This window comes from Gymnoscopelus braueri (assembly GCF_963280865.1).
Source record: "Gymnoscopelus braueri genome assembly, chromosome: 3".
Taxonomy (NCBI): Eukaryota; Metazoa; Chordata; class Actinopteri; order Myctophiformes; family Myctophidae; genus Gymnoscopelus; species Gymnoscopelus braueri.
In genome coordinates, this window is record NC_137612.1 from 34,821,959 (window position 1) to 34,834,819 (window position 12,861).

At 42.3% G+C, this 12,861-nt stretch overlaps 1 protein-coding gene across 3 annotated transcripts in view; it reads right to left on the minus strand.

Moving 5' to 3' along the window:
- Window positions 1-12,861, minus strand: part of atg7 (ATG7 autophagy related 7 homolog) — a 100,034-nt gene that overhangs the window by 56,919 nt on the left and 30,254 nt on the right. For all 3 annotated transcript variants that reach the window (XM_080421379.1, XM_080421377.1, XM_080421378.1), the window contains 4 exons: window positions 11,051-11,245; window positions 9,218-9,460; window positions 7,079-7,194; window positions 4,930-5,005 (listed from right to left, as the gene is read on the minus strand). In XM_080421379.1, coding sequence (XP_080277505.1) covers window positions 4,930-5,005; window positions 7,079-7,194; window positions 9,218-9,460; window positions 11,051-11,245 — 630 coding nt within the window. The remainder of the gene's footprint in view (window positions 1-4,929; window positions 5,006-7,078; window positions 7,195-9,217; window positions 9,461-11,050; window positions 11,246-12,861) is intronic.

Below are 12,861 nucleotides of genomic sequence, written 5' to 3' on the forward strand. Positions count from 1 at the left end.
GGCTCGCGTATCAGACGACCTGAGTGAGTGCAGTCACGTGCCTGCCGTCGAATCGGTCAGATAGGTTCGATAGGCGGCTTGTGCAGAACCCGGCCAATGCTGGGTACCAGAACCTGAATGAAGCTAATCAACGTGTCGCTTTGCCGCGCGTTGTCAACACAATGACCCTGGCAACTCTGGGCAAGTTGTTAACACAGTGCTTAGTGTTATCAGCTCTCATTTATAAAGTTCAAGTCGGTCGGTCAGTCTGTGGGTGCGTGTGTCTGCTTGCCCAGATTATGCCTGTATATGGAGATCCTCGACATCCGCGCAAGTCACCACTGTTGGGTAATGATTTCGGTTAGAGAGAGAGAGAGAGAGAGAGAGAGAGAGAGAGAGAGAGAGAGAGAGAGAGAGAGAGAGAGAGAGAGAGAGAGAGAGAGAGAGAGAGAGAGAGAGAGCGATGGAGATGGGAGAAAAGGATGGGAGAGGGAGAGAGAGGGAGAAGAATTGAGGGAGAGGGAGGGACGAACGGATGAAGAGAGGTAAAGAGAGCCTATTTTACCCACGCAATAACCAGAGCAATGCAGAGTACCGGACCTCAACAAGCTGAAAATCCATCACAAAGCATTGCTTTGTCAGATTGTACAGTATTACATAAAGCAGTGGTTCTCAACCTTTTCAGGCAGAGAGGCATTACATTTAGTTTGACTCGGTCCACAGATAAATGAAAATAAATAGCCGATCTACAGGCTCGCAACGCCTCACAACATGAGGCGTTGTGAGCTTGTAGATCGGCAATTTTGAAAATGTTTGCCTCTTTCTTAGGTAATATTTTACAATTTGACCAATGTTTGATTTTTTTTAAAGTAGTTTGTTGATTACTTTTGACGCAGTAATGGTCTTATGTTTTATTTTAGAGGTATTAAAAGGTATTTTAAATCATTACTTTAGAAATGTGTAATGTATAGACTGGTTTGTTTTCTGTTGCATGAGAAGACAATGTTGCACATTAAGCTAATCATCCTGAGGACCCCCCAAAATCATTTGGGGACCCCACAGTTTGAGAACGACTGACATTAAGGATACACAATGTATTACATGCGATGGTACTGGAAAGACCTAAACATCTACTCTTTCAACTGCCTTTATTAACGGCCAAATGGAAATAGATCTTTATACTGTACATACTTCACCAATAAGAACAGAAGAATAGTGCTTCACAAGAACAATGTTGGTGCACTGACCGTGTAATTAAAAGATTTGCCAGAATTGTTATAATTCTTTTATGTTTTACATGCATAGATTTTTTTTAACTAGAACCCAATTTCTATGCTTATTTCACTTACATTTTTACTTCACCATGGGCTTTTGCATCTGTTTCCTCATACAAGTAGCAGCATGTGCCAAGACTGGTCAACTTTAGAGGGAACAGACAAACTCAGTTCTAGGCGGCTTGGTCTACATGACTGGAATGAATTATTACACAAAGTAATTCATTGTCTGATGGCAGGCAAACTCCTGATGGCCCTACTAACTAATCAGAGATATGACATGTAGTGTCCGTACACAGCCACTGGATGTCACTGTGGCCCCTCACAAATATACAGCCAGCCGCTCCAGTCCAGACTACCAGACTGAAGCAAGTAATCCTGAAACCTCCTATTAGAGAAGCTGTCATCGCTCATCAGCCATAATACACACACTCACTCTGTCTTACACACAAACACATACATAGTACATACAGTACATACACACTCATGCATAATCAACCCCTACAACATATCTCTCTATACTTATCCATCGCTCTTTTACCCTACTGCTTTTGCTCGCAATGTCTCACACGTGCGCACAAACGTGTGCGACATTGCGCACACACACACACACACACACACACACACACACACACACACACACACACACACACACACACACACACACACACACACACACACACACACACACACACACACACACACACACACACACACACACACACACACACACACACACACACACACACACACACACACACACAGCTCACACACAGCTCTCAGCATCTCTCAGATAAAATTCCATCAGCTGCAGAGGTGTCAAGCAAACGGGCAGACTAGGATTCTGGTTGTGATGAATACTGATGATGATGCAAATGGAGACGGTGAGGCGTTAAAGTATCTGTCAACAGCCAGAGAGCAAAATGGCACAGCTTGCATAGCTGCCGTCTCTCTGCTCTCCCTCCGTTTGGCTACCCACCAGTTTATGCTTTAATCTGCCTCCACACTGGTGGCAAGTAAAATCAGTACAATGTCATGCTACAGTTACTGTTATACTTGGGGAGGACATACTGAAAAAAATATGTATATTTGCTATTTGATGAGCAATGTTAGCTGTAGCCATTTGTTTTTCATTCTGAAACAAAGAAAACCTACTGTAGTTCCAGTTGTTAACATGGGCAGATGTTTCTCTGGTTGTAGAATATGGACGTCTGGTATCTTAAAGGGGTATTTCACTTCCTCACATCACTTTCAATTCACACTAAAACACTTCTGGGGTCATTTTAGCGTTGCTAAAATTCACAATATTGCAGAGAAATGGCAGGCATAATGCATGAGGGCGCAGGCACGCACGCACACACACACAACACGCACATACACTCCAGCTATGATCCTGGAGGGGGGTCGTTTGACACCTCCTTTACATGATTGCAGAATATTGTGCAGACTTGAGGAACTGAGCCATTCTACCAACAAAGATGCTCACACATGAAATGGTTGTGCACAGACATAGTATGTGACACGTAAAATGGATATGCATTAGGGCATTCACCGAATAGTCGAATATTCGAATATCAAACCGTTTTTTTTTTTTTTTTTTGGCTTTTCTACAGCAGACACGCAGCTGTGAGCTCTGGTGTGACGTCAACTCGCATTCCTTGAGTCGAGTTGTCAGCCATTGAAAAAAAAACAAAAAACGTTTTTTTATTATTATTTTATTATTATTATTATATATTATTTTATTTTTTATAATCAAATCGATTCATCGAATATTCGAATACTTATAGGTCGAATAATTCGAATGCTAAAAATCACTATTCGTGAATGCCCTAATATGCATGGATATGAATGCACATGCAGACTAGAGGGCTTAACGGGTCCAAAACTACGGACCAGAACCCTAAAGAAACCCGGGAAATTCGTTACGGGATCCAATTGGATCCGACAATTATTTTATTACCAACCTGCCGCATTAAGGAGACTCGGGACTCGAGATAGTTACAAACGTAACATGCGGACATGCGAGGCGCACCGTTGCTCCGATCCACACAAAACTTGCCACAAACACTGTTCGGGGGTCTGCCATCAGAATAGCCACACCAGGGGCCCCATGTGGCCCCCGGGGGCCCCTGGGTGCCACAGGCGCACAGTTGCTCCGATCCGCACCAAACTTGGCACAAACACTGTTCAGGGGTCTTTCATGAAAATTGTCACACCCAACTAAACTAAATTGCGACCATATGGGCCACTACAGCAGTGTTTAACACTTCAAATAGCCATAGCTCGTGACCATTCTCTGATCGGCGCAATATAGGGCTCGATTTGAAGCCTGTGCAGTGGCCTGAAAATCTAGTGACGAGAATCGCCGATCTACAAGTAAAAAGTCAAAATGTGGACAGCCATTAAAGGCCTCGAATGTGGACAGCCATTAAAGGCCTTGATTCCCTCGACCTAAAACATGGCTGTACTCAAAGTACAACTTAGAATCCTATCCCCTACCAGCTTGCCCCTAGAGAGTCAAACAACACACTCCCTCAGCAAGCTCCATGGGAGGAGCCCCATGGGAGTTGCATCCACTGCCCTTATTTCTTGTTGAGTTAAAAAGCTAATGAAATGACCTTACCTGGCTTTAAGGTGCTGGTTGACTGAATTACGGTACACCAGCAATTCTAGACAGATCTAACTCAGGTTGCTCATACCAATATCCCCATTATGCAAGTAGAACAAACAGTACATACACTGTTGGTGAATCGGTTCCTAGTGTTTAAATGTTTAACACTAAGCTATACTAAAACATTAAATGAAAATCTGGGGGTCTAGTAGGGGCACATGGCTCTTTCACTTAGGAAGGGGCCAAACGCTTTTTTGGATAAAACAGGAATAAAAAAATATTTTCCTTGTGTCCTTTAAAATAGGACTCTGAGCTAGGTGTGTCTGAATACCTCTCGAAACAACCATCAAGTTAACCCCACACACACATTCAGGGGGGGGGACATTTCATGACATGCTATCATTTGCTCTAATTTGTGTTTTTTATTAACTACATCAAAGGCATGGCAAGCAGTTTGTTCCCAGAAATAAAGAACTTTGTGATCCTAAGAGCCTTGGATGTTGTCTGCCTCTCCTTTAAGACTGTCACATGAGACTGTAATGGAGCAATCAAACGCTGACTCCCGTGGTGTGTTCTAGTAAAGATGAAAAATGATGAGGAGGAGGAGGACAGTTGGCTTGTTCTAACTTCTTTTAAGAGAAGCAGGGTTGGTGGTTAAGGTTGTGGTGTGTGCTTACAGCCAGAGTCTGTTTGAGGTTACTGTCTCTACAGAATGAAAAGTTTGTCCTTACAAGTATACACATTACAATGTTAATTTATCCATTTGTAACTCTGAGTGTGTACGAATATCGGGTCCGTTTGGTAACATTTGTACACTCTCAGACTCTCATCGATCTCATTCACACGCCAGTCATTTTCCTCTTTCTTCATACTCTAGGGGTGGGAAAGAGTATGAAGTAACAGCAAAATGGCCGTGTGAATATGTGAATTCACAGCTGTGTGTGCGCGTGTGTGTGTGTGTGTGTGTGTGTGTGTGTGTGTGTGTGTGTGTGTGTGTGTGTGTGTGTGTGTGTGTGTGTGTGTGTGTGTGTGTGTGTGTGTGCGCGTGCGTGTGTGTGGCCTGACCTGATGCGGCACAAGTCCCAAAGAGGTGGGGGGCTCATTCATTCGGTCATCACTGCTACTGGCCACTGCATAGCCTCTGGATAGAGGGGAGGGGTGGGAGAGAGAGGGGGGGAGGGAGAGAAAGAGAGAGAGGCAGTGAAAGTCAAACGTGTCAACAGACAGTGTCTGTCTATATCGAAATATACAGCAGCAATTATGGTTTAGGAGTCCTTAGCCTGAAAAGGTCCTTGGTTTAGGGGATGGGAATTGTTGCCAGCTAACTAAACTCCATATTAAGCCATCTAAATGAGTTATATCCCAGGTTTAATGGAAGAAATGGCCATAAATAATACAGTACAATGGCTGATAAAAATATTGTTAGAAGAGATGTTTATTGCCGTGCTGTATATGTCCTGGGAAAACGGACAAAATTACGATGCCACACAAGGAGCAGTTTTGGACAGTAAAAAAACATTCAATAAGCAAACATCCGCCAAGAACCTTAAATCCCTGGGGATCAACATCAATCGCCACAGATAGTACCAAAATAAGATTCCAGCAGCAAGCTGGGGTTAGGGCCTTAAAAGAAGGGATAGAATTTTGGAGGGGTGGAGGGTGAAGACAAGTGATAAGAGAGAGGGGAATAAATATTAATATGGTGTGAGAGATGGGAAGGACACAGAAAAGGCACGGAGAGACAAAATGGTGAATAATGGTAGATAATTAAGTTATGCAAATTTGGGGCTGGTAGGAACGAGGTGGTGCACAGATGGACGTTGATATGTCCTCCACTTTTGTCATTGTCCAGGGTGTTTGGTTAACAATGTAACGTCATTGTACGACAAATAAAAGCTCCCAAGGTGTCACATTGTGAGCTTGTAGATTTGCTAATATTTCTGGAAAACATTTGAAAATGTTTTTGTCTATAATGACATGCCCAAAATAAGGACACCAGGTTGAAAATGGTTAAACCAATGGTTCTCAAAGTGGGTCCCGGGAACCCCAGGGGTCCTTGAGGGGGTTCCAGGGGGTCAACAGCAAAATGTGTTAATATAGCATCAAAATCAGTTTAACCACTGACCATCTACAAGCTCACAATGCGGCAAAATTCAACGCGCTGTGAGCTTGAAGATCTGCTATTTTCAAATAAACTTTTTTTTTTTTTTTTTTTTACATTTTTGAATAGTTCTGAATCATTTTAACAACAAAAATCCTATTCAGATGGGGGTCCGTGTCCTTGACATGAAAAAGTTTGAGAACCACTGGGTTAAACAACAAAACAAAGTGTTGCTAGTGGCCCTAAAATTTGCACCCACTGATACAGTTCTTCACACATATGAAAACCCTAGTTATCACTCTTCTTCAATGTGAAATGGAACACTTATGTGAGTCAAAAATATAGAACAGCCCTAAATTGCAGACTGAATTATTCTTAAGAACTCTGTAAACCACAAGGTTTGGCTCTTTCTTATTCAGTAGAAAGTGACATCTAATGCAGTTCTCAGCATTGATGGAAACTGCTGGGAGCAAGTAAATCTTTGGTGTGAAGTCAATGCCAAACAAAGCAAAGATACTACATGCACAGCAGAGAGAAGGGAATTACTGCAGCACAAAAATAATCTTTTGGAGCATTGCAAATGTCACCCTTTATGAAAATAAATGTTCAAATTCTTGTGAGCAGTCAGAAGGCTTTAGAATTGAGAAGCCTGGCAGGTACTAAAAAGAGGTTGCAGTTATTTTTTTCCTTTACAGATTTCCAATAGACACATGGCATTATTCATCCATACAGTCTGCGGACACAGCCAGACCACTATCATTATCACTACTACTATTATTTAGGGCTACAACTATCACATATGTTCGTAGCAATTATTCTATCAATTATCCTTTTTTTAAATAATCCAATAATCCAGAAGCACAATTTTATTTTATTTCATTTATTTATTTGGGGAGGGGGGGGGCTAGGGTTATTTTACAGCAAAGCGTTGTGAGCTTGTAGAGCGGCTATTTTTCAATTTTTCTAATTCAATTATTTTATTAAAATCGATGATTTTATAATCAATTAAACCAATTAGTTCAACGAACTGTTGCAGCCCTACTGTTATCATTTTACTATTAATTTACTGTATATTAATCTATTCATCTATATTCCTGTTATGAGAATGCATACCCTTCACTGTGCTGTAGAATGGACACCATCATCTCAACAGCCAGGGCTCCAGCGATCATGGCCAGACCTGGTCTGCTCACCGTACATTGTTGGTCCAGAGTTCGATCCCTGGTTGACTAGTCACAACAACAGAGAAGACAAAAGGGATATAACGTGAGAAAACATGGGGGGGAAAAAAATATCCCTGCTATATACTCAATTGTACAGTATGCATTATAGCTGACTGATCCAGAATGCTGCAGTACGTCTGGTCTTCTTCAACCATGCAAAATGTTCACGTCTAACCCCTTTTCCACTCCCTTCATTGGCTACAAACAACTGATGCTGGCTTACAAGGCAACCAAAAGCATGAAACCCCCATACCTTCAAGACACGATCCAACCCTTCCCGCTTAACAAGAGTCCGAGCCTTCCAAAAACACCCTGGTTAACGCTCCATACATCCCAGACTGTTCTACCTCCAGGCCCCTAAACTGTGGAATGGACTCCCCATTGCAGTCACAACAGCAGACTCGCTCCCAATATTCTGCTGTAGCCTTAAGACACACTTCTTCAGACTCTACCTCACCCACTAGCACTTCACTCTCTTTGATGCTAGTTTACTGTGCAGATATATATTGGTCACTTGTTTTCCTGCTACAGTATGTATCTTAGATTAGTTTTTTCTCAACCACAAATTTTAAGAATGATCATTGGTTCATAGTTTACCTGATATCCAAGTTTCCTCGAGGCATTACATTGTTCTCTCTGCACTCAATTTATGTGACTATTTACCTTGTTTATTTAATAGAGCTCATGTTTACTCTCTGCCTATTCTGATTTCACACTTGTAAGTAGCTCTGGATAAGAGCGTCTGCTAAATGCCTAAATTGTAATTACAACAAAGTATAAGATACGGCTTAAGCGGTTAATCAGTCAAATTGTTTTTCGTTTAAAAGCTTACTTGAAAAAGTAATTGATATAATAATCGAAGATAATCGATAGTTGCACCCGTACTTTTCTGTTTTATTTCAATGTACAAAGACAGGAAAAACAACAAAACCAATGTTTTATCAGATGATTTTCAATTCTTTATTCAAATAAGCATCTGATGGAAAAAGTCAAACCCATGCCCGACACATAGCCAAGTCAATGACCCAGAACCAGGGTGAGAGGCAGACTGATAATGTGAAAGAGTAATGTCAACATTAACTGTGATATGTGAGGAACAGTGTTTTTGTGGCATTTGAACAAAGGACAGGGTTCAGTAGCACAGTCAATGGCATTCTGCTGTGGCCTTCAACTAGAGATGAGTGACTGGCTGTCATAGACATAGTCATATTGAAAGGTTAGAGAGGGACAAAGTAAACATTAAGTGAGGTCAAAACAAAGTGCCAGAAAAAGCTAGACAAGTGTAAAAGCTGATGTTCTCTGTTTTCACTCTCATTTATATACGTTTACATGAAGTTCTGCATGGAGCTTGCTTGCTGTATGTATCTGTTTGGATCTTCCATGCTGACTTGAGATTCAAAGTACCCTGCATAAAAATGTCCTTAACCACATGAACCCTAGCTTCCCTATTCTGGGCATGTCACATAAGCAAACATTTGGTAAAAAAAGGTAAAGATATGGCGAAAATAGCTGATCTACAAGCTCAAAACATGTCGCATTGCGAGCTTGTAGATATTGGACAGAGCTATTTGATGTACAACAAAGTATGTAGGTATTTCTTTTGCTGTGCTTTTTACCCCTTTTTCTCTCCAATTTAGTCGTTATGCCAATTGATTCTTCCCCACGCAGATTTGTGTGTTGTCACTGCTGTTGTATCCTACCGACTCACGTGCCACCGAGGAGCCCCCACCGGCGGCTAATGACAGGTGCTGCCCCAGCCCGTAGATCGCGTGCAGTGATATGACCCTCCCCCGGACACTAGCCTATTGTGTTAGTGAAGACACTCAACAACCAAGCCGGATGCACCACGGTGGATTCAAACCCACAACCTCCGCGGCGGTGACCAGGCACTTTACCACTGTATAGAGTTTGCTAAAAAATAAAGCCCTGACAAATTTTCTGATATGTGATTTGGTGTGTGTGTGTGTGTGTGTGTGTGTGTGTGTGTGTGTGTGTGTGTGTGGGGGGGGGGGTGGGGGGGTCTACTCACATCCCCTGGTGCCACCACATCGTTGCAGAAGTAGCAGCCCAGCTTGTGTCCTGGAATGTTGGAGAACAGAGAGGATGTGACGGCGGTGGCAGAGCCGGCCGGAGTGGAGGACGAAGAGGAGGCCGAGGAGCCCGAAGGGGAGGAGTCTCCATCCGCAGAGAGATTCTGATTGGCCAATGCTTTCTTCAGGCCGTGTCTCATCACCACGAAGGTGTCAAACCCTAGCGCTGCGTTCATTACCAGCTAGAGATGGAGGAAGACAGAAACAGAGACAATAAAGCCTTATATATACACTTCATCGCACATCTGTGCGTTTGTTTTCTGAGAGCGATCATCTTGCAAATCATTCATGATGGAATAGAAGTGAATAAAAAAATGTAAAAATCATTAGCTTAAGTGAGAACATTTCCATTTTCTCCTCAACAAATAATAGTAAAGCAAATTAACCACATGAAACCTAGCGTCCCTATTCTGGGACGAACATTCGGCAAAAAGACTTGGGGCCATATTTTCGCCGGTGCCTTACCCATTATCCCTAAACTTCTTTGCCATTTTTTACTATTTTTTAAAATAGTTCAACTAGCCGATCTACATCGACACGTTGTGAGCTTGTAGATTGGCTATTTGAACTATTTGAAAATGTTTTTAAAAATAGTAAAAAAAAAAGGCCTAGCATAGATCCATGGGGGACTCCGCTCAACAAAGTATTTACAATAGGGTTTAAGTGGTTAATAAATGAATACCTAGCCATGTGATATCTGTACAGATACAGGAGATAGGCTGTGACTCATGGGCCACATTGCTTGATGGGCCACATTGCTTGGGAACATTGGTTCCCAAGACTACATACTTACTTAAATGTACAACGTACAAGCATAACCACAAAAAAAAAATCATCATCAGGCTTTTTAAAATTATATTGAATTTCTGGGGAGCACAGGTTAGAAATTGCTGTATCAATTTGTATGACGTCTGGAAACGGCCTCAATGATGTTGCAGAAATTGGACAAATTACCTCTTGGTCAAGCTAGCCAAAGAAAACCTAATCTGTGGCCCTGAAAACACTCAACCACAGAGAGCACTGTATGAGTTGTGCCATCGATACCACCGGAGGCTTTAAAAGTTCTTAATGTTTCCTGACATCGTATTCAATAACACAATGTTGCCTGGCGACTAATATGATTCCAAAGAATACACAGAAGAATTTGGCAGGTACTGTCTGGCAAAACGTTTAATTTCCTGGAACGCACGTGGAACAGATTCCACGTACCAGGTTCCAAGTTCCAGTTCACAGGAAGAGCGACCACACCAACAATGGAAACTCAATATAAAGATGGACCCAAGCAATGCCATTTAATTCAACAAACACATTAGAAAAAGTCTGAGTGAAATCTTTCATGCTTTTCTGGGGCTCTAGGATCAACTTATAAAATTAGCATTTGTATGTATTCAGCAGCTTCATCAGCTGTGTGATCACATTATAACATCAAGTGGTTTTATTTGGTATTTGGACATTTGGTATTACTTTGCCGGCAATTGAACCCAGGCCTCTAACTTTCAGGGCGGACACTCTCCCCATAAGACCACTGAGCTGATCTGTCCTATCGTACAGCACATCATCAAAGACCCCCAATAAGACAGAGGTACACATCCAGGCCATGGAATATACATTCTGTTAGTTGCTGACTTGGTGCAGACCAGACACGTGTGTGTGTGTGTGTGTCTGTGTCTGTGTCTGTGTCTGTGTGTGTGTGTGTGTGTGTGTGTGTGTGTGTGTGTGTGTGTGTGTGTGTGTGTGTGTGTGTGTGTGTGTTACAAGCTGTCTTCTCCCACCTTCCTCTTGCTGGCGGCTATGACCGTAGGCAGCCAGCGGCTCTCCCTGGTGTCCATGAGCAGGAAGACCACGTCGTGTTCAGAGATGAGCTTCTCCAGCTGCTCCACGTCCTTCTGCGCCTGGGACAGTGTCGCCTCAGAGAAATTGACTGGGTGGCCTGGCATGGGGATGCTAAAGTTGTAGCCCTCTGCATTCTACATGAAGGGATGGAAATAGGGGGGAGACAGACAGACAGACAAATAGAGAGTCACAGAGCGATAGAGCATTTTTAACTCTTTGCCTGCCTTCGACGAGCTTTTGCGTTTTCAGTGGTTTTCCACCAGATGGCGCTGTTTGCTAACCTATGAATGATGCCTTGCCTGTCAGAAAAGGATAGACCCGGAAATGACGTGATTTAAAAAAAAAAAACAGCTTGTTTACTTCCTGTTTATTTGTTGTGGAAAAAATGCTTCATCTCCGTTTCTGTTACAAGCCACATTCAACTGCTTATGACCTTTTAGTACATTGTGATGTAAACAACACAGCTGCAACTGATCAAATTAATAACGGTGTGTTAGATTTAGGCGTGTGAATGTGCATAATTATGATTGCATACTGGAACACCCATCTGCTGCACACCTAAATCTGACAGCCATTCATAATTCATAATTAGCTGCAGCTGTGTTGCTTACTAGTCTGCCATTTATAATCTGCTGTCGTTTTTAACCTGAACTGGAAAACAAACTACACGATCAGCCTAGGATTGCATGTCCCTTTAACAGTGGTAAACCAGCCATGAGAAGGTTGTCATCCCTCACTCACTCATTAGAGGGGAAAGTCAGGATCTCTGGGATGCCAAAAGGCAAATTATATTACATATACAGTTCCAACAACACTGATGTTTACCTGAGTTAATAGAATCAAAAAGCCAGTAAACACTAAAGAATATGAGCCATTATGAATCCTGTCTGCTTTTGCCCATAACAAAATGAATCTGCACCCTGGTACAAAAATAGTTTGCTGCATTAATTGCAAGTCATGGATGTTTATTGTGGAAAATTAATGCTTCAGTAGCATCACCAGCATCACAAACAGCAGATGCTACATGATGACTGGCACATCCTCAGATTCAATCACTTTCTACTCTCTCAAGACAGATTTAAAATTAGTTTAAAGTCATGCTGTCATTATTTTGTATATGGATTTTGGTATATTTTTCACAAAAACCATTACATATGAATGTGTTTTTAACAACTTCTCTAAACACTATTTGTATTCACGACGACACTCACAAAATTGACACAGGCATTGAAATTGATTATTGTTACTTTTATTCGTTTTGTACCCCTTTTTCTCCCCAATTTTAGTTGTTATGCCAATTAAGTCCTCCCCACACACATTTCTCTGTAATGTCACTGTTGTATCCTACTGGCTCACCTGTCAGTGAGGAGCCCACAACGGGAGGACTTAGAGCCTTCGTATTACACCTCCCGCCCAACAATCCTGGCTGACAGGTGCCGCCCCAGCCCGAAGGAGTACGTGCAGTGACAAATATCACCTTCCCACACGGGCCAATTCTGTTCGTATAGAGTACACGCTCGACAAAGCTGGATGCACTGGAGTGGTGGATTCGAACCCCTAGACTCCTCGGTGGTGAACTTACTGTTCCTTCTATACATTAACAACATGAAATGAAAGCAGCCTGTAACTGCAATTTGTTCTTGTTCGCTGACGACTCAGCACTCCTGGTCTGGGGCGAGGACAAAATGCAAGTTGAGGAAGCCCTCAGTTCTGAACTCAGCAAAATCCGTACTTGGCTTTCCGATATCAA